The sequence below is a fragment of the Zymoseptoria tritici genome, chromosome 5 (assembly GCF_000219625.1).
Source record: "Zymoseptoria tritici IPO323 chromosome 5, whole genome shotgun sequence".
NCBI lineage: Eukaryota > Fungi > Ascomycota > Dothideomycetes > Mycosphaerellales > Mycosphaerellaceae > Zymoseptoria > Zymoseptoria tritici.
In genome coordinates this window covers 1,022,267-1,043,260 of record NC_018214.1, presented here as the reverse complement: position 1 = coordinate 1,043,260, position 20,994 = coordinate 1,022,267, and the positions used below count along the sequence as shown (strand labels likewise).

Below are 20,994 nucleotides of genomic sequence, written 5' to 3'. Positions count from 1 at the left end.
CGAGCATTGATCGAGTCTCGCAAGAGACATACTGATTCCGAACCAGGCCGGCTTCATACATGAGGACCCAGCCGATGGCACGTGCCGATGTTACGAGTGTGAACCGGTCGACTGCACAGACTCCTGGCCGGATGCATCAACCAAGTGCCCGGGCACGTGCTCCAGACTGTGCGCGTAGCGTGGCACGCACGCCAGGACTTGTTCGAGCATGGTACGGTAAATGGGAAGACAAGTTTCTCGCCTGAGAGCGGCTGTCACTTGACCCGCGTGCGGCGGAGGTTGAATCTGAAGCGAGCAGATGGCAAATTGTTCAGAGGGCTGATTGCTTACGCTTCCGTTCACGATCTCGACGTGGACTGATCCTGGCAAGTGGGAGGCATTGCAAACCGTGATAGTGCATTGGAGTTCACGAGAATGGCTCTCGTTTCTCGTTCCAACATTGCTGGGCCTCGTTTTCCACTTCAAGAGGTCAACGCGACACGACTCCTCGCGTACACTCCTCTCCTTGCTCTTCCTCAGGGCCAAATCCTTGCCATTCGTTTCCCTGCGAATCGACTCCTCTCATCTTACCGATGCCGACGTAGAATAGCATTGCGCGGTGCGGTGTTGTGAGGATGCGATTATGTCGAAACGGCAGAAAAGAGTGAACAAATCTGTGCTTTCGACACGAGACGCAAAGGTGCTCAAATCGCTTCCAAAGAGTCTTGGCAGAAACTGCGCTATCCTTTTGATTTTGCCAGCGACGTGTGACGTGTGAGTTGCATCCGTGACCATTTGACAGTGAACCTCATCTCATCGTTGATACCTTTTGCGCCTAAAGAAAAACTCTCGTCGAGAGACCAATTTTAGCGATCTGATCAAAGGAAGCACAGAGCTGTGTTTCAAGCTTCGAGACGTTCGATCGACATGGGCAGGCACACACAGCATGAAGCATATCGCCGAGCCTACACTCCGTACTCCGTTCAAACTGCCGCCAAGCTTTGCAGTTTTCGCCGGAGCACTGCGTTTGCTCAAATAGTTAGCCCGAAGGACTATCTATAATAGTGCGACATAAGGGTAGAAGTCTGCTGCTTTTCTTTTCTAGGGGGAGACCCCCTAGGACCCCCCTTTGCCTGCCGGCGGCATCGTCGTCGAAAGACAGAGCGGAATCCCGTGTTGCACGTGACACGCATTTTCAACTTTCGCTGTGAGCCAATCAAACCTTAAGTGGTTTTTTCAAAACCAGTCGACTATTATAGGCCCTTCGGGCCAATGACCATCGCCCAGGTCGAACGTTGTCCGCTTCGAATATGTTCCAACAGGCATTTCATGGCTTTGCTGTCTTTGCAATGCTGGCACCGATCATCGCCCTCGGAGTCCCGCTAGGCGTGTTCTTGTTCTTGGCTGTGATCAACGTGATCGCAACGAGAAGAAGCGCTTCCGGTCCTTGGGCAGGATCCCGCCGAGACCGACGGAGGGATGAACGGAAGTCCATGACGGGAATTGTGAACCAGGCGTAAGACGACAAGCAGCACAGATGGGCCGGCTCTTTCTTTGGCCGATTTCGCTTTGTCGGCACAATGTGTTGAGGTTGCGAAATGTATTTCAAAGAAGCCTCGGACGTTGCCAAGTTGCTCCATTCCAAAATCGATCGGACTGGACTCCGCCTTTCGGCTGCCCCGCATTATGATAACGACAATCAGGCAATCAGGGTCATCCCTCCCGAGAGTGAGAGCTTCAGTTGTTCACCGGACGAGAGATGTCACTTCCTTCTTCCTCTGGACATCCTGGAAACTCTACATCGCAATTCCTACTCTGAATCACCAATACCCTACCGTCCATCGTAACCTCCATTCATCCCCCCGACCATCTTCGCTCCTCACCTCTATAGTCGTCGCCTCGTCGAGCTGCCCCGTCATTACTTGCCTCATCCTCTCTCACCTTCCTCGTGACCACTCCCAATTCCTGCAGCCTTGACGGCCATTCTACCACGATCAGACAGACGGCCGACAACACAACTGCATCCCACTGTGAACGCCGACAACAACTCAACCACCGCCTCGTTCGACCTCCACTCGGCGGTGCACTTCACCGACTCCTCACTCTCCGTCCATTCTCCCACCCGTGAGTGCCCACCATGGGCCTCGCCTACAACATCTACCTCGACGCCAAAAAAGTCTACGGCTGCAAAACCTGCAAAACCCATCTGGCCGACCACGACGAAATCGTCAGCCGCGTAAGCTCTTCCCTCCTTCCATCCGCCATCCCTTTCACCTCCTCACACCCACTCCCACTGTACCCACCGCTGACAATCCCTCTCCTCCTCACAGAACTTCCGCGGTCAACACGGCAAAGCCTACCTCTTCAACACCGTCGTCAACATCCTGGCCGGCGAAGCGGGCGAACGCAACATGACGACCGGCCGACACGTGGTCCGGGACATCTGCTGTCGACAGTGCAAAGAGGTGGTGGGATGGAAGTACGACCGCGCGTACGAGAGCACGGAGAAGTACAAGGAGGGCAAATTCATTTTGGAGCAGGAGTTGTTGTGTCAGGTGAATTGAATGATGGATGTGGGAGACAAGACAATGTGATGATGTGGGCGGAATGGTAGTGGTGGTGGGTACCGGACGGATGGATTTTTCAAGGCCTGGAGTATAATGGATGGATGGGTACTGGAATGCTTGGACTGAATGGCGTTTCTTATAACGGTGTTGATTGATTTCGGCAGGACTTGGGTTGGAGGGTATAGGCGTTTTTGCTCAGCCAACAGCGGCATTACAACGTGGAATGACACGCAATTGAATCATGACTTGACGGTTTCTCGCGGATGTGAACAAGCAAAATAAAGGTCTCATGTAGGTCAGGAGAGAGAAGGCATCAATAAAACATTACTCACGATCAACCACATAACAACGACGCGGAGTCAGATCATAGCAAAGTGAAACAGCACAATTGAAATTGGTATATCGCGCTATGCAACAACATTGCAAAGTCCCCCGTAAAGGCGCAGGAAGGCAAGACTCAGCACTCCACTGATCGGCCCTGTGGAGCCAATCATTCCAGTGCAGCCCTTCCTCCCGCTGCTATTCCATACAAAACATGAACACGTGCTCCGCTAAGTTCCATAATTCTTCATTCCATAACATGTCGCATCTCAGAAGAGGTCCGCGGTGAGGGAAGAGAAAGGGTCGAGTTCGTCCGGAACAAGAACCCAAGAGGATTGAGTTGATGTCGAGTGGTAGCGGATGTGCATTAAGTTCCTGGCGAAGACCAAAGAGGGATTACTTTTCGGGGATGAGTGTCGTTATCGGAAAGGGATGTCGTCGTGGTGGCTATCGGTGAGGAGCGGGCGGACGAGGCGGCGGGCGACGGTAGCGGCAGATATGTTGGATTTTCGTGGGGTTGGCGTATGTGATGAGTAAAGAGTGAGAGGTGCAGAAGTGGAATAAAGAAGCCACACTGGGGAGACGACAATAGGCGTTCGGACTGATGTGGTCGTCGAAGCGTAAAGTCATAATGGTCATTAGACATGCGTTGAGGGAATGAGGATGTGGTCGAATATCCAGACCGCGGCAGTGAAGAAAGAGAAGCATGTCGAGGTTTGATTTCCAGTTTGATTGTCGAAGCGGATGATAGTGAGATCACGGTCTCAATGACCGAGAAGAGACGGCGGAATCCGGTTGTGATTGCCGGAGTAAGGTCCACAAGGGTTGACACCCTATGCCTGAGCCTCTGGGATCTGGCTGCGGCGCATCTTCTCCGCTTCGAGGTTCTCGTAGAGGAGGTAGAGGGCCTTTTCGTTCGCGCTGGGACCGCCGGTGATGGTGAACATGCGCTCGCCGCTCTCATCATGGGGAGCCTTGGCGATGGAGATGCGTGCGCCAGAGCTCTTGCGGATCTCACTAATCTTGCTGCCACCACGACCGATGATGCAGCCGACCATATCAGCTGGAATGCTGATGTTCTGAGTCTGGATGTCTTCGCCATCCTCGACGACAGGAGGCGGGCCGGCGTCGGAGCCGCCGTTACGGCGAGGTGGGTAGGAAGAAGCTGGTGCACCAGAGGTGAAGTCGGCACCGTTGCCAGTGCGGGCGAAGCTGCGAGGAGCACCTCCACCAAACCCGACAGGGCTAGCACCGTTGATTGCTGGAGGAGCGCCGCCTTGGACGCGGACGGCTGGGCTATAGAGGACAGTGCCGTAGCCGCGCTGCTCATCGTCGATGAGGCACTTGCCAATCTCCCACACGGACTTCTGAATGCCTTCGGGTGTGCCTTGGACCTCGACGATGCGCTCGGTGGATTGTGGAAGCATCTCTTTCTGAGCGACCATGCGCACGCCAGACGCGTCTTGAATCTGCTTGATCTTGAGTCCTTGACGGCCAATGATAGTGCCCATCTGGTTGTGCGAGATCAGGAGACGGATGGCTGTGATTTGCGTTAGCTGTTTATCTCGTCCTGTATCATGTGGAAGCTCTTACGGTGAGTGTTGGGGCTGCCAACGACACCTCCCATGCCCATTTGTGGTGCGCCTTTGACGAGGCTGTCGGCGACAAGACCGTAGGCATCGGCGATCCCAGTAAGGGCACCAGTCACGGTCAGAACGCGGTCGTGCACGCCAGGAACGACTTTGCTGACACCAGCGCGAACGCCAGTCTTATCGCGAAGGTCGGCAACGTTTTGTCCAGCTTTTCCAATGATCACACCGGCTTCCTTGGAAGTGACGATGGCGCGGAGAGTGAGCTGAGCCTGGGCATACTCTTCTTCGGTGCGCGGGCGCTCGTCGGCGTTGAGACCGCCCATCTTATCGGCGAGCTGGTCAATGCCATTGTCGAGGACGGGAGAGTTGTCTTCGGCGGACATGATGGCGTCGGTGATGGTGAAGGCGGGTGGTGGTGTGATGTCGTGGAGGGTGGAGATGGACCGGGAGAATGGGTCCTGGGGGTGAGAGGGTGGGTGTTTTGAGGAGGTGTGTTGTTGTTGTCGAGTGGAAGAAGCTGTAGCACGCGCAGAGGTTTAGCATAAATTCAAATTCCCAGAAAGTTGGGATGTGGAGTGGGGTTCACACGCACGGCGAGAAAGGGTTTGATCGGCGGGCGGCGGTTGGGGGCAGACGAGCTAGACGGGCATTGATCGGTGGGTGTTGTGGTTGTGTTGTGGTAGAGAGGAGGAGTGTGAGAAGTTGTGAGAGTGAGTACGGTAGTCGAAGAAGGTGAAAGACGGAGAAGAGGTCAGATTGGGTGAGATATTCGGCAAGAACAGGGCAGCTGTTTGTTGGTTACTGTCCGTCGTGCGTTTGCTGTGCTGTTGCTTGTGATGAACGGGAAGCTCAGCTGGGAAGCGGCGGGAGGGAAACGGGCAGGGTCGCCCCTTGCATGGGGTCCTGCCCTTCTCCAACTTTCTCCTCTTTCGTCCTGGACATACCTCGTCCAGAACATGGATCGCATGATCATGCTCCACCTCTCACACTGCACCAGACTTGCACCGTAGTTAGCTTGGAGTGCGCAGTCTGAGCAGCAGAACAGAGGACATGACCGCGACGACCACATCCTTGAACAATGATCTCTGCCTTTGGAAATTGGCAATGCTCGAATGCTTGTTGTCAACGATCTAGGATGCAATTCTTCTCCATCACGGTCTTCAACGCATCGGCCACAAGCACGGGAATGGACAATCAACGGTTTCAGAGCATCGGACTTATCGAGTGTATTCATATTCATTCATATCAGTACTGGAATCGTATCTACGGCATAGGCTCTGTCGCACACTTCGTCTCTTATGCACGTTGGCATTTCTGGAGAGACCGCCGTTATAGTCATGCAAAGCCGATTCCCTTCCTTGCTCAGTTCTCTGTCCATCGCAAAAATCTTCTCTCTGCATTTCCTGCTTCCTCTGCTCCGTAAAATCATTTCCTGACATACTGGCTTGCTGACGCTCCAATCAATGAGCGATTTACTTGCGTGCAGATGCACGTCCATTGGATGAATTCGCATTCGCAGTCGCGGGCTGCTTCAACGCAGGCTTCTTCTGCGGCGTGAAGAAGATACTGTTGGCCTTTGGCTTCGATCTCGGCTTCGGTGCTGGCGTCGACACAACAGCAGGTCCTTGCTCGATCGGCTCAGCGAAATGCACTGCTTTCTGGCGCTTGTGCGAACCGGTATCTTGATCCAGCATCCGCAACGAAATATCATTCTTGAGCTTCAGAGGTCCACTCTCCCTCTCGACATCCTCGTTGGCCTTGCCGGTCTCGATGTGCTCACCTCCCAACAGCGCAATCTGCTCGATCTGCGCAACAAAGCAGTCAAAGAGATGAGGATCATTCTCAATGGCGTGACAGTCACCATTGATACAGTCGGTCAATGCAATGAAGCCCTCGATCTGGAATCCATCGGCGGGAATCTTGGTCTTCAGCGGACAATTCATTCCGGCGTGGGTGGACTGGCGTTTACTGCAGGTTTTGCAGAGCGGGTCATGTCCCGAGCCGCCGATGAGGATTTGCACTTTCAGAGTCTCGCATCCTTCGTCGTGCTCAACCACGTTGCCGAAGCATGTTCCGCAGGGCTTAAGCTTGGACGAGGTGCGGACTGGTGGTGGAACGGTGTACACTTGTGGGGTGTAGATCATAGGGGTGTGTTTCTTCGCCACGGGGGCTGATGATGATGATGAGAGGAATGATCCTGGCGCTTTCGATTGTGCCCAAGGTGATGGCGCTTGCGAGGTGGCTGATGATGATGAAAGGAAGGATCCTGGCGCTTTTGAAGGTGCCCAAGGTAATGGCGCTTGCGAGATTGCTGGCATTGGACGTGCAGCAGGGGGGTGGTAGTCTCGACCCGACGACGGGATGTCGATGTTGTAGCTCTCCTGTGGTGGTGATGAGACGGCAGGAGTATCGACATCAACGTTCTCCCAGGTCATGTTCTCGTCGTCGTCACTCATCTCCGCATCCTGCGATTCCGGAGAGCCGTACGACTGCATACTCGTCTGCATGCTCGCCTGAGCGCTCTTCTTGAGGAAATCATACAATGCCGGAGTCATTCCACTCACTCCTTGAACGCCTCGAGAGAGATCTGGGAGACCTGGAGCGTCAAACGCGTCTGCAGCGTCACCCATGTGCTGATCGTTCATCTCGGTCTCGTCTTGGCCGCCATTCTGGTCCATATCTTGATCGTTGTCAAGGTCCCGGTGTTTCGTGTGAGAATGCGGGCTATCAATTCCTGGAATCCATCTCGCCGAATCGTGCGGGCTTGAAGGGACTGTGGACTGGCGCAGCATATCGTCTGCTTGAGCAACATCAAACCCGTGGTTGGTAGCTCCATTGTTGACCATGTCCCGATCTTGCTCAACATGCTCGTAGATATCGGTGAACTCCTCGATTTGGGAACCGTCGTCGGTCGAGCCACTCATGATTGAATCATCAGGGTCGCCTTTGGTCGCATCGTCCACGTCCATGAGGTCGAGAGCCTGCGACTCTTCTCCATGCTCGATCGAAAGATCCCGGAGAGGCGTCTCCTCGTCTGCCATTGGCGCGTCTTCGAGCTCAATAGCTTCATCAACGAACACATGCTGCTCTGCAGGTGGAGGTGGGCTGTACCTCACCTCCTCGGGTTCATCTTCGTCATCTGGAGCTTCAATCGCTGGCTCGACGTCCTGCTCAACGTCCTCCGGGTGCGCTGCTCGGGGTGGGCTTCGAGCGGCTTCTTCCAGCGCCAGAACCAGCTCTTTGTTGAGAGGACTGAGCTCGCGTTGCTCGACAGACGTCGGCTCATTCGACTGCTCGTCGCCGTCCGTGGCTGCAGAGTCGTTCGCTGGTGGATGGGGGCCGTCTGCCACTTCCTCCACCTGCTCAACGACATCTGCTTCTTCCGCTGGAGGTGGGCTGGCCGCCGCTTCCTCCTCATCGTGCGCTTGGTTGCCGGGAGCTTCGGTGGAAGCTTCGGAGAGCTCAGTAGACTCCTCCGCCTTGGGAGAGTCCGGGAGAGGTGGCAGTTGCTCACTCTGGTGAGCCTGCACATCACCGCTCTCTCCAGCAACGTCCGACTCGCTCTCGCTCTCGACCAGCTCTTGTTCAGCTGGCGACGACACTGGTTCCTCGGTCGCTCCTTCCTCATCTCCAGCTTCGGCTTTGTGTGAGCCTTCAGCATCAGGTGAGGCGGGCGGCTCCGGCTTCTCCTCCTCCTCCTGCTCCTCCTTCTCCTGCACAGTCGGCTCCAAGACTTGCGCAGCGCACCACGCCTCCAACGCGGCAAGCCTCTCCCTCAACTGTCCATTCTCCGCCGAGACCTCCTTCACCTTCTCCTGCGCCGCGGCAAAATTGGCCAGCGTGCGCTTCAAATCTTCCCTCCCCTCCATCCTCACCCTGCTCTCCGCCTTCATTACCTCCTCTTCCACATCCCTCTTCTCCTGCCGCTGCTTCTCCTCACGCAAGCGCAACTCGTTCACCGCCCTCTCCTTGCTCTCTTCAGCCATCTCCTTCGCCGTCTCCGCCATCTTCGTCATCATCTTGAAGTGCGCAATTTTCGCTTCACTTCCCTCCGCCCGCACCATCAATCTCTCCACTCTCGCTTCCCACGCACTGCTCTCTTTCCGCTGTTCTACTTCGACTTGAGCGGCATTGTAGGCCTGCTCTCGTGCGGAAGCCTGCGCCAGAGTAGCCTCATCACGCGCTTCCCTCAGCTGGCGGCGAAGGCGCTCGTTCTCAGCGTCGGCGGCGAGGAGTTGGCGGCGGTACGGGTGGGCGGCGTCGGTGGTGGTGGCAGGAGAGGCGCGAGTCGGTTTCGGAGCGGAGGACTCTTGCATCGCGGTGACTTTGAGCTTCGGGGTGGGTTGCTCAAGGTTTGCGCCTACGATAAGGCCTGCAATGCCGGCGACGAGGAAAATGAGGAGGACAAATCCGAACGGGATCTCCATTGACTCGGCCATGGTGCTTGCGCAGCTTCGCTGCGAGCGAGTGTCGGTGTGGTTGTGATTGTGGTGAGATGCGGAGATGTCGTCGGTGGTGAAGAATTGGAGAGATTCGGTGGTGTGTCTGGAAGTTTTGGGAGGGAGCAAACGGAGAGTCTCTGCCTGAGGCTCTAGCGTCGAAAAATTAAGCGAGGTGAAGTGAATGTGAATTCACCTCGCGTGAAGGTGGAAATGCGAGACAATAACAGAAAGTGTTCCACTTCACTTGCCTTTGTCGTGGTTTGTCGGTGAGGAGGAGGTCTTCATGATCCTCAGAAGACATGTTTTGCGCGAGCAAGATCCTTCAATTCACTTGGTCCACTTCCTTGCGACCTTCAGGGCCGGGAGGAAACACACTCTTCACCGCTGTAGCCACAGTCTTCACTGTTGCAATTCGTGACCACTACGAAGTCACTCTCCAATGTAGGTCGTTGGCAGGCGGATAGCATTCACGCAACACGCCGGGACCTTGTGCAACGACTTTCTGTCAGCCCTATGGATGAAGCAGCTTCAGACAGATGTCGACATACCTTAAGCCCACCACTTCACCAGCCTCAACCTCTATCACCTTGACAAGGATACAGCACAACCAGATCGAAGAAGGCGCCATAATCAAACGAATGTATGTTTTAAAAATCCTCATGCTAGAGTAAATCAGCAATGCAGTAGTCATCGCAGTCGCACATTCATCTTTTGTCCCACAGTGGAAAACGAACAGACAGCAGGAACACCTGTGACATCTCAAACTCCAGATTGCGCCCATGAAACCCCATGCCCAGTCGTTGACCGCCAGCCGACTGCGGTCCAGCTTAGTCGTAATGCTCGAATCCGAATAACGCCAATATTGAATGGTACGCAGACCGCTTCTCGATGATACAGAAACAGCCTTGACTCCCAGGAAGAAAGTCAACTTCATTGCCTCCTGCAACGCCCTAATGATGTTCTGTGTAACACCGTGTTGTTAAAAGATGTATGCTTCGCACCGTCCAGTAATTGACTTCGACAGACGAGTCTTCAATGGCGAATACCACGATCTTTCTCTCCAAACTCCCGACCCTCCAGCGCGCTTTGAAGGTTCTTATCCCAACCGGCGACTGACTCGCGGGTAGGACCATTGATGAAGTTATTGATGTAGGCACCAAACCCTCGAGAGTGCGAGTGCCTACCCGTGGATGTGCTCCTGTCCGCGCGAGAACGCTGCAATGCAGGGCGTGGGATTGAAACTGCTTCCGGGCGCGCATCCAATGTTGCACCGCGAGACTGTGCATGGAATTCTTCCAATATGGTTGATGCTGAAGGAATGTAAAGGTTGTCCAACATCGTCTGAATCGCTTCATCATCTGCGTAGGGCGAGTCGTCAACCGCAGTTTCTGGAATGGTATTGCTGTTCGACGGAGAGGATCGTGAGCTTGTGAAAGGGTTTGGGGCGTCAGGGTCCTCATCGATTGGTGCAACGCGGATCCAGTCCTCATAGAAAGTCGTGTCGTCTGATGATGCGCTGTGCTGACTTGAAGGGGTCAGGCGCGGGCTGCTGAGCAAAGACGCGGGAGGAGGCCAGTCGGCACTCATTGACAATGAGGTTGCCGTCTCGTCCGCGAAGCGCTGCATTGAAGCATGCACTCTTGCGGTCATTGCAGCAAGCAAAGCAGGAGCAAGGCTAGCGGTTCTCGACCGAGGCGCAGAAGCTAGAATATGCGCTGACGTAATACTTGCAAGGCGCGGGAGAATTGCTGGATCTGGATTGTAGTATATCGGAGTTGGAATGGCAGAGTCGGAAGCACTGGTCGTTGGCCTGATATCATCGCGGAGGATCCGACCGAAGGTATGATGGAAAGCGTGATACATGGCCTGATTGAAGGTTAGGCCGGGAGCGTGAACCTCAATCTGATCGCTTCCATTACTGGGCTCAGTGCCAGACGGGGATCGTTGCCAGCCGTCCTCCTAGTGACGTTGGCTCGAGGTCTTCTTTGGCCAGACGGGGTTGCGCCAGACGATTTCGGTCGTGTGATCAGTTCCTCGCAACAGATCGAGGTTCTCGATGACGTTGCCGTCTCGAGAGGTATAGTTCGGAGCACCCTTGTAGATGCCGAAGTCGACCAGAAGGATTCGACCATCTTGGCTTGTAGCTACGATGCGGCGGTAGTCGGACTTGGCTGCGAGCATCCACGATGTGGTCCACTCCTCACCTCGCCACAGTTCTTGTCCCGTGACGAAATCGTAGACACGAAGATCAAGGTCGTAGCTGCCGGAAACGACGCGGTCGTTGGCGCTGTCAAGCCAGAGAGAACGGACAAGCTGGGAGTGACCAGTGAATTGCATGACCTCACGGCCAGTGTCGGTCTCGAACTTGTAGGTGATGTTGTCATTGCCACCTGCAAGGACGTACTTCATGTCCTCGGAGAACTCCACAGCAGCAAGACCTCGCTCCTTCGCGCTGAACTCCTTGATCATCTTCATCTGGTTGAGGTCCCACAGCCTAGCGATGCCGTCTCCACTAGCGCTGACCAAAAGGTGGCCACGAAGCTGCACGGCGTTGACGGGTCCGCGGTGGCCAGTCAGCTCGCCCTTTGGCTCGTATGTCTCACGATCCCACACAATGATCCGAGAATCCTTGGAGCAGGAAACGATGTGTTTTGCATCGAGTGCCACATCGAGGACGCCACCAGTGTGCTTCCTAAGACGCCTGATCGGTTGATAAGTCTTGATGTCCCAAATAAGGAGGTCGGAGTCGGAAGATCCTGTAACCAGAATCTTGTCGTCGTATTGCAAACAAAGAATGCTGGCGTCGTGCCATTCGCTCGGGGTGTGGTAGATGCTGTTGCCGTAGGCGGTACCATTGACACTGGCAGTGGCCATGTGGAATGACGGGTAGTCAACTGTCCTGAGCACCTTAGGTCCAAGGACAGGACGTACGTTGGGACCGCCAATAACGCGCAGGCACTGGTAGGTGTTGATATCCCAGACACGAATGGTTCGATCACGCGAACCAGTGATGATCTTCTCCTCATCAAACTGCAAGCAGTAGACAGAGTCTGTGTGTCCGGAGAGGTATACCGCTTTGCCCGCATCATGTGCACCTGCACGCCAGTTCTTCTCCAGCTCCAGACGAGCCTGGTACATCTTGCGCCATTCTTGGTTTGGCCTGTTAGGTCGGCCAAGGCCGGCGCCGCCGACTTGAATTGGAGCTGGATCGGTGAGGACCTGTCGCTGGTATCTGCGCAAAAAGACTGTGCGCCAGACCTGGGTGTCCTTGGTCATGGCGTTCCATTTCCAGTTGACTTGGGCGGCTGAATGAAGGTCCTGAGCGTCCACATACTCAAAGATTGAAATCACTATCTCGGGAGGGAGTGTCTTGGTGAAGTCGTAGGATGCAGGTGTTGCCGACTCGGCATGGTCCATATCGATGTCGCCGTCGAGATCGCGAATGGATGCGTCCGAGTCTCCATATATGGATAGGTCTGCTCCGCTGTCTGCCGCACTGCTTAACGAGCCGAGGCGGATCCTGCGAGTATGAATGTCGTCTTGCTCTGGAGTGGACCAGGCCGGTCTGGTGAAAAATGGGGATGACATGTTGGCACTGGCCGCTGCCTTCCTTGCGTTTTCTCCACCCATCGAAATCATCCCCAAAGCGCTGCTCTTGGCAGTTGCCGGTCGTACTGGAAGGTTTGAACCGCCAAAGGTAGGAGGGGCTGGTGTGTCTTTACGGTCTCCAAGAGGAAAGAAGGTGGGACGATGTTTCCGAGGTCGGTCGTCGAACTGCTTCGCACTTCTCTTGGAGGGTGAAGTCGGCGGTCGGCTGAGCACGTCCGTCACGCTCATGGGCTGCGAGCCCGTCCCAAACTCGATCCGATTCGGTGTGCTCGATCTTCTGCTACGACTTGATGATACTCCCGATACGGTGTGTGTCGCTCGCTGAACGGTATCACGAAAAGCGTTAGTGGCTTGTTTCGAAAGCCGTCTTGACAAGGATATCTTGGGTTCAGCGGAAGAGGCAGATGTGGACGTGGTGTTGTTGCTGGGAAGACGGGACAATGGTTTGCGAGCACGTCGTTGTATGCGCATCGATTCCTCGCCTGACGAGCCAACCTTGGGACCTTCAATCGCGTGGGCTACCGGCACGTGCATGTCGTTGCCGGTATCGTCACGAGACAGCCTCCTCATGCCAGCACTTGTACTCAGGCCACCATATTCGGATGGTTCGCTTCGGGATGGAATTGGGAGCGGTTCGAGGAATGTCGGAGGAGCTTGAGACGATTCGGTCGCTGCGGAGGTCGAGGAGTGGGACGCGTGGAAAGCGTGTGACTGAGAGAAGGTGAAGGACTCGGAGGAGGGAGTCTGCATGGTGTTATTTGCGCGGTCGTGAGCTAGTCTCTCCTGGTCCTGGCCGGGGAGCTGAGGTGTGGTTTTGGTGGGCGGAGTCGGGAGCGGTTCCCGGCAGGAGTCCGACCTGCGTCGACGCGAGGGCGCGGTGGACGAGAGGTACTGGCGGAAGAGAGTGATCACACCTAGTGAAGAGAGAGAGAGGGAGGATCAGTACAAAGGACGCCGGAAAAGAGCGTCACGGCGAACAGCAGGGCCTGGCAAGGCTGGGCGGTGATGGGCCGGTGCGCAGCAGCTGGCAGAAGAGAGCGTGAGGAGGATGGGCGGTGATGGCGTAGTAGTAAGCAGGGCGTGCTGCGAGAAGAGAAGGTTGTGGCGCGGGTAAGGGCCAATTAAAAGGAGTGTTGGGCTGAGCCGGGGATGCTGTTTGGGGAACAAGTCATGCAAAAAAGGCTTGCAGCACGGGCAACTCGGTGGACTTATTTAATTCAATATCAGTCCTGTTGGCGGCGGTCAAGGGAGGAGATCAACATGGATGATTCGAGGACCAGATCACACGGGGAGTGGTACGGGTTTTCTCATTCTGACGAAAACAGCGAGAGAGACGGCCTCGATCGTACAGTCGGTGTTGGCCGGAATCCTCAGTTCCGTACAAAGACCGATCGAGTCCGACTCGCAGGGACTATTCTCAGCCAGGAAGTGGTGCAGAAAAGTCTCTGGTCGTCCCAGCTGGTCGACAGTAGAACTACGGTACGGTACCCTTGGCTTTGCCTGCGTCGAATCGTCACCTGCACGAGCATTTGCCTTAAGGTACTCTCTACCTTAGTACCTAGTCTCTCACCCATCATTGAATTCAGTGCGAGGCAAGCACCGTTCACTAGCAGAAACAAACTACTACCTAGTACCGATCCTCGTCTCGTCTCGGCCAAGCACTCCGAGGTACGGACTACGGACGCCACGACTGATTCGTCTCCTCTCTCGTTCCGCTGTCGCCGACGCCGCGCTACCTCCTCCACACTCTTCCGCGACCAATCCCATACCACCGGATTGAACTATCATCACCAAAAGAACGCATGCGACGGCACCGCGTAATCAATCAGACTACTCCCCTTCATCAGCGGACAACGTGCATACAACGCAGCTCTCGTCAGCTTCTCACTCCGCACAGGGCGTGTTCCACTGCACCTGAGGTCATACGGCTGAGACCACATCACTCTCCGGCCCCAAACCAGGAACAGTCTCACTACATCGATCTCTCAAACCAGTACCCACCATGGCTCGACAAATGCACTATGGACCGCTTCCATTCCTCTACTCCGCCTTCTTCCTCTACATCGAACCGGTCTCGACCTTCGTAGGAGCCTACTATGCACACTACCAGCAGCAACAATACATGGACCTTACCATGGAGATCACGACTGCACCCCTCATCTCCGGCGTGACTTTCCGCGAAACCATCGTGCTGACGCAGTTGGCAAACATGTACTTCGTCTTCGCGTTGAACGAAGCTCTGGTGCTGCGGGCGACTACCGACCGTCGCGTCTGGAACATGTTCCTTTTGGGTCTGCTCATTGCCGACTTCGGGCATTTGTATTCTGTGCATGCTGTGGGATGGGATGTCTACTACCGCTTTTGGGATTGGAATTCGATGTATTGGGTAAGATTGGGTGAGACCTATCAAATTGAGCTATGACTGACTCTTTACCAAGGGAAACTTGGGTTTCGTGTATGTCGGCGCTCTGACACGCATTTGCTTCCTGCTTGGTGTGGGATTCAGCGGCGGCAAGAAAGCTGCCGGGAAGGTCAAGGCATGAGGTGAGTATGCATTGCACTGCATTTGATTTGCATGTAACATAATCGCAATCTGTAGCAGATGTACCTAAAGCTACACCGCAAAGATTGCAAGGTACCTCATTCACATGTCAAACATGCATGAACCTTGCCGGTCCAGATTTCTCCAGCCGACAAACAGCCAACGAGCTCCATGCTGTCACCATGTCCGTGATGTGTCTTTGACTCTTTGAGACTTCGACAGCGTCACAGACATGCTTCATCCCAGACATCTGGTAAGGTTACCACACCGGCCCGAGCTTCGTACCTTATTAGCCGTTTGACGTGTTCTCGGCCGTTCCTGGTTTCAAAGCTACCGCCAATCCGGCCGGCTGGCGCAACGGCCGAAAGACAAGAAACATAGAAACATGTGGCTTGAACGTGCTATGGGTTCTGAGAAACTGTCTCTTGTATTTGATGGTGCTGATGGTGCAAGTCTCGGCGTGTTCTTGACATGTGAAGTCGAGGTAAGTATTGAAGGGTTTTCACTTCAACCTCGCGAGTCGCGTCGTACCATTCCCAGGCATGTCTGCTTACCACTGCAACCAGGTCCAGCAGCAATCCATGGCAATGCAAAACACCGCGCGGTCTACGTTCCGCTCATAGCTGTGCTGCAGGTCGAACGCACCACTATCCATCGCACGAAGCCGCGCGGCGAGTACCATGGATCTCTTCAGTCTGGTCGCTCAAGACCATTCCAGCACGCCGACGCTTCAGCATTTCATCAACCTCATCTCCTCCACATTGCGCAGGTCACAGCGAGACCGGCAGTCCAGGTCGACTCTAAACTCTACGAGCACCTGGACCCCGCCGTGTCCGCCCTCTGCCATCGTTCGGGTCGAGAACTTGACATCTCTTCCACCAAATCACGTCTCGTCGATTGGTACTTTGCATTATTCCACAATCTTTCCAGACTTTACCCTGACCTTACACGTCGATGCTTCGAGAACATCTGAGCAAACTGACGGTACAGATCTCACATCGCGCACGAAAGGTATGATACAATTCTGCACCAGTTGTACGTATGGATGAAGTCAACGAGAGTCGTCGAGCTTGCTGGTGATCCGGAGCGACGACCTTGGTGATAGCGTCGTTGCCGGTAATGGATCGTAACTATCGGCCGGGTGAACGGTCAGTCACAGGGAGCATCCACTTTCAAACTTCAACATCCAGAGGTCCCAGACTGCTCGAACGGGCCCTTCGATGATGGCCGATGAATGATCTACGGCGTCGTCCGCCGGATTTCGAGCAGGCGAGGTTCGAAATGAGCATCGAGAATGCTACCTTGTATGCCTCATCGGAGGGTCTGCTGACACCTTCACCTCGATTTGAGTGGACTTTCGACAGAACTCAACGAACCTTCGAATGGTCGTGGCTATTCACCCTCAACGCTCTGAGCACGACGTTCAATCGAGAAAGCCACCTCGAATCACGCCATCGTGCCCGGACTCTGTACGTGAAACTCATCGTCGGCAAGGAGAGTGAATCTAGACACTGTCCTTGTCCGATTGATTCGGCACTTCAGCAAATAAGTCCCATCGAGCGAATCACAAGGACAGCATATACCATCGGATCGACCTATTGAGACACCACGCAGCGAACCATGCATTCGTGGCATTCATGCCACTCTACGACTCAATGAAGCATCATTCTAGAACAACATCCCATTCCAGTTGATGCTATCAAAAAGCCGCTGACGTGCCCCCCACGAGCCATACCGCAGTGACGTTTGCCGACCGTTAAACTAAGGCACAGTAGTCACCTCCTCTATCAAAAGCTTCGAGAAGCCTCGAACATCAATAGTACTAGCGGTGGTTCTCCACGATGAGACCCGTTGAAAATACGTGGGCGGCGTTGAGAATGGTTCAATTTCCATTGAGGATGAGTTGTGAAGAATGCAAGTGCTGGCGGGAGCCGAGACGATGCTTTCCGTCGGATGAACTAGGAGTGAAGGTTTGGTCAACTGCGTAGCCTATGGATGACACGTGCTGAGCATACTATGACGAAGACTAGGAGAGGGTTTTTGTGATATCGGTCGATGTGCGTTGCGTCGACGACACTGATGGGGATCGTCGACGTGGACTTGAGAATGAAGTCATACAGGGAGAGCGGTAGAACGACATCCGATGTTTGCGATGCGAGAGAATTCGTCTTAAGATGGGGCGTGGACATGTCATGTTCGAACACATATTGGTGTATTTGCAGTTTATCAAAAACGCTATCACTAGCACGAGCTCGCAAGCAAAGTTGCGACTTCAAAAGGCCTCACTCCCCTGATCTGGGATCCCAAGATAACGCCGTAGATGACCTCCCATAATAACAGTAGAATTAAATCATCATATTCGTCATCCGTGCGAAGCAGCTTAGACCTTCTCCTTCTCTTCGTCCTGGCTGCTCTGCGTGAGGTATCGCTCAAACATCCTCGTTTCCAAGTCGGCCTCCGCACCCGTCGACTTGGCCGCCTGGCGACGGAAGTATACTCGCTTCGCCCACTTCCAGCCCTCAACACCAACGAAGAACAAGATCGTGTTGATGAAGACGATGGCCCATTCCCAAGAGATGCCCGAGTGACGGAACACATTGTCGCTGATGACGGGAATGTACAACAGCGGGAAGATCATCACGAATCCGAAGACGATAGCCCAGAAGAGGAATTGGTTGCGCCATACATCGTGCATCCATTGGGTGAGATAGCGGGTAGAGTCGGGTTGCATGCGGAAGAACGAGCGACGCATGTCGATGACTTCCCACGCGAGGAAGAGCGAAAACCAGACGAGACAGGCGAAAGCGGTGGCACGAGCGCGGAAGACGAGACCACAACCGTCGCCGACATCTTCGTTGCAGCCGCTGCCGATGGTGCCGGAGCCGAAGCCGTAGAGGACTAGGACGAAGGCGGCCAAGCAGAGTGCGGCGATCCAGACACCGAGAACGACCATGTCGACCATGAGCTCGATGGTGAAGATTCCACGCTTGAGGGACTGCGGTGGGCGGCGGAGAACGTCGGGCGCCTTCTCTTGGAAGCCGAGACCCATGTCTGGGATACCACTGGTGATCATGATAATCCACAGGATCTCGATAGGAGAGATGGGAAAGACGGAGAGGTTGTCGGAGTCCTTGAAGACAAGACCGATGAGCAAGACCAGGGCCTGAGCGACGTTTTGGGCGAGGAGATGGAGCACGAATTTCTGAATGTTGTCGAATGTGCGGCGACCTTCCTCGACGGCGGACAGGATACTGGCGAAATTGTCATCGGTCAAGATGATGTCGGAAGCATCTTTGGCGACATCAGAACCAGCTTGGCCCATGGCAATACCGACATCTGCGCGCTTGAGAGAAGGACTGTCGTTCACGCCATCGCCGGTCATGGCGACGAACCGCTTGCGTCGGTGAAGGGCTTCGATCATGCGGACCTTGGTTTGTGGTGCGCAGCGAGCAATGACAAGTGGTAGGACCGGAAGAGCATCGATTTGGTCGTCTGAGAGCTTGTCGAACTGTCCGGCAGTCATGACCATGGAATCGGCGGTCTCTTTGTTGAACTCGTTCATGTTCTTGGGCAAGATACCGACTTGAGCGGCGATGGCTCGTGCAGTGCCAGGATGATCACCAGTAAGCATGTGGACTTCAATACCAGCTCCGTGGCACTGCTTGACGGATGGACCAGATTCGGGACGTGGTGGATCGTATAGGCCGATGAGGCCGCGAAAGATCAGGTCGCACTCAACGGTAGCACGGTCGACCTCCTGACCCTCTTCGTAGGACTCCTTGTAGTTACGGCTGGCAAGAGCGAGAACACGAAGACCGTGGCTGGCCAGTGCTTCCATGTTCTCCAGAATTTGCTCGCGAAACTCCTCGGTCATCTCCACAGGCTTGTTTTCGGAATCGAGGTAGGACGTGCAAGAGGCAATAACACGCTCAACCGCGCCCTTGGTGAAGGCGTACATCTCTTTGCTCTGGAGATCCCTGTAGATGACGCTCATCTTCTTGACATCGGAGTCAAATGGAAATTCAACCAAAAGCTTCATTGCAGGGTTGTCACCCGAGACAGATGCTCTGCGATTCCATTGGAAGCGGGAAGCGAAGACTTGAATGGCAATCTCAGTGGGATCACCGCGAGCGTGCCATTCACCCTTATCGTTCTGGTGTACAGTGGCCAAGTTGGCGAGCGATGCAGCGCGAAGGTAGTCCTTCAAAGCTTCGTTATTTTGTAGTAGCTCCTCGTAGCTGGACTTGTTCTCTTCATCCGACTTTTCCACATTTCGCGGCTCTTTCTTGGTGAAGCTGATATCGCCCAATGTCGGATTGAATGGCTGGTCGGATTCCCCGATGGTGTATGTCCCCTTGGCTGGAATCCAAGCCTTCTTCGCCACCATCTTGCCTTGCGTCAAGGTACCAGTTTTATCTGAGCAAATGTCGGTGACGGCGCCAAGCGCCTCGAGGGAGCGGAGGTTGCGAACGATAACGTTTCGCTCGACCATTCGTTTCGTGCCGGCGGCCATCGTGATTGTGAGGACAACCACCAGGGATGCAGGAATCATGGAGAGACCTGTAGCAACAGCGTAAATGATAATCTCGCGTTGGTTGCGGAATTCGTTGGCTCCAAGGACGATGATGGCGCAGACAACAGCGATAAAGAAGAGCAACAGCGCGAGCCGGGAGAGCTTCTTCTGGAGGGGAGTGCCAACGTTAACTCCAAGGAAAACGCCGATGCCGTCAGTGACAGTAAGTACAGCAGCCTGGAAGTATCGGTAGAAGGGGGCGGATCCGTCGTCTCTACGCTTAACAGGGCGGCGTCTGCTGTCCTTCTTGCGGAGAGCAGCTGCAATAGATCCGATCTCAGTGCACATGGCAGTAGCGAAGACAATACCGGTAGCACGTCCCTTGGTTACGGTTGAAGAGCTGTAGGCAACGTTCAATCGGTCGCCTGGACCGGTGTCGGCATCGAAAATATCGTCGACTGCTTTGCGGACCGGAAGCGACTCGCCAGTGAGAAGAGCCTCGTCGGTTTCGAAGTTGACCGCCTCAGTCAGTCTGACATCGGCGGGGATAGTGTCTCCAGTCTTGAGTTCGACCAGATCGCCAGGAACGATTTCTTGGGTGGAGATGGTGGTAGATTCGCCGTCACGAACGGCTTGAGCAGTTGGAGAACTCAGCGATCGCAGGGAGTCCATAGTCTTCTCGGCCTGGAATTCCTGAATGAAACCAACAGCCACGTTGATGAAGATAACACCGGCCACAACGCCACCTTCGATATACGATTGAATGGCAAAGGATACCGCCATGGCGATAATGAGAACGAGCGTCATGGCATTGGCAATCTGCCGGGTGAGGATCTTTCCCGGGTTGACGCCTCCTCCATCGCCCAACTCATTGCGACCGAATTCGTCCAGCCTTGACTTGGCCTCGGAGGCAGTCAAACCATCGTCAACATCGGTCTTTAGCTCTTCGACGACGGTCTTCCAGGGAAGAGCATGCGCCGGTTGGCTCATGGGGTTGTTCGATTGGCCAGAGACATGGGCCTCAGCAGTGTCGGGCTTGTTGCCCATTGTGTTGTTTGTTCGTGTTTCGCAGAGGGAGGTAAATAGAGGGGATGCGGGTAAGGTGGGGTGAGGAATGCTAAAAGGTTTTGTTCATCCGGCCGTCGTATAACGAATGCAGTGCGGCGGAAAGGAGTGAAAGTATAGTCCTCGAAGATATGATTGAGTAAGATGGCCGCCCAGCATGTGGGCAGCCTTGTTACTTATGCCAACGGCCTCTAAATCAAGCCGTCCGCGGGCAACAACGACAAGAAAGTCAGTCTTGGTACCCAAGAGTTGTAGATTCTTGGCGGATGTAAGTAGAAGTCTGACTTAGACTGAAGGTTAGTAGACCACTATGTCATACGTCCGAGCATGGGAATAGTCCTGTCCTTCTTCTGGAGATCTCTGG

The 20,994-nt window shown here is 54.6% G+C and overlaps 6 protein-coding genes across 6 annotated transcripts; 2 read left to right on the top strand and 4 right to left on the bottom strand.

Annotated features, from left to right (window-relative positions):
* Positions 1–1,784: 1,784 nt before the first annotated feature.
* Positions 1,785–2,686, top strand: MYCGRDRAFT_58850 (uncharacterized protein; the record flags this gene model as incomplete). Its single annotated transcript, XM_003852625.1, has 2 exons — positions 1,785–2,215; positions 2,310–2,686. The coding sequence occupies 2 exons, from the start codon at positions 2,117–2,119 to the stop codon at positions 2,541–2,543; spliced, it is 333 nt and encodes a 110-aa protein (XP_003852673.1).
* A 666-nt stretch (positions 2,687–3,352) lies between these two features.
* Positions 3,353–4,848, bottom strand: MYCGRDRAFT_109444 (uncharacterized protein; the record flags this gene model as incomplete). The annotated part of the gene is made up of 2 exons (XM_003852105.1): positions 3,353–4,407; positions 4,461–4,848. 2 exons carry the CDS (start codon positions 4,840–4,842, stop codon positions 3,701–3,703), a joined length of 1,089 nt encoding a protein of 362 aa, XP_003852153.1.
* A 1,083-nt stretch (positions 4,849–5,931) lies between these two features.
* On the bottom strand, positions 5,932–8,898 carry MYCGRDRAFT_93152 (uncharacterized protein; the record flags this gene model as incomplete). The annotated part of the gene is made up of 1 exon (XM_003852104.1): positions 5,932–8,898. The coding sequence occupies one exon, from the start codon at positions 8,896–8,898 to the stop codon at positions 5,932–5,934; it is 2,967 nt and encodes a 988-aa protein (XP_003852152.1).
* An 827-nt stretch (positions 8,899–9,725) lies between these two features.
* MYCGRDRAFT_104452 (uncharacterized protein) lies at positions 9,726–12,747 on the bottom strand (the record flags this gene model as incomplete). Its single annotated transcript, XM_003852103.1, has 1 exon — positions 9,726–12,747. The coding sequence occupies one exon, from the start codon at positions 12,736–12,738 to the stop codon at positions 10,861–10,863; it is 1,878 nt and encodes a 625-aa protein (XP_003852151.1).
* Positions 12,748–14,121: 1,374 nt separating this feature from the next.
* Positions 14,122–15,053, top strand: MYCGRDRAFT_109442 (uncharacterized protein; the record flags this gene model as incomplete). Its single annotated transcript, XM_003852626.1, has 2 exons — positions 14,122–14,896; positions 14,949–15,053. 2 exons carry the CDS (start codon positions 14,513–14,515, stop codon positions 15,051–15,053), a joined length of 489 nt encoding a protein of 162 aa, XP_003852674.1.
* A 2,379-nt stretch (positions 15,054–17,432) lies between these two features.
* On the bottom strand, positions 17,433–20,612 carry MYCGRDRAFT_100176 (Na(+)/Li(+)-exporting P-type ATPase; the record flags this gene model as incomplete). The annotated part of the gene is made up of 1 exon (XM_003852102.1): positions 17,433–20,612. The coding sequence occupies one exon, from the start codon at positions 20,610–20,612 to the stop codon at positions 17,433–17,435; it is 3,180 nt and encodes a 1,059-aa protein (XP_003852150.1).
* Positions 20,613–20,994: the final 382 nt, after the last annotated feature.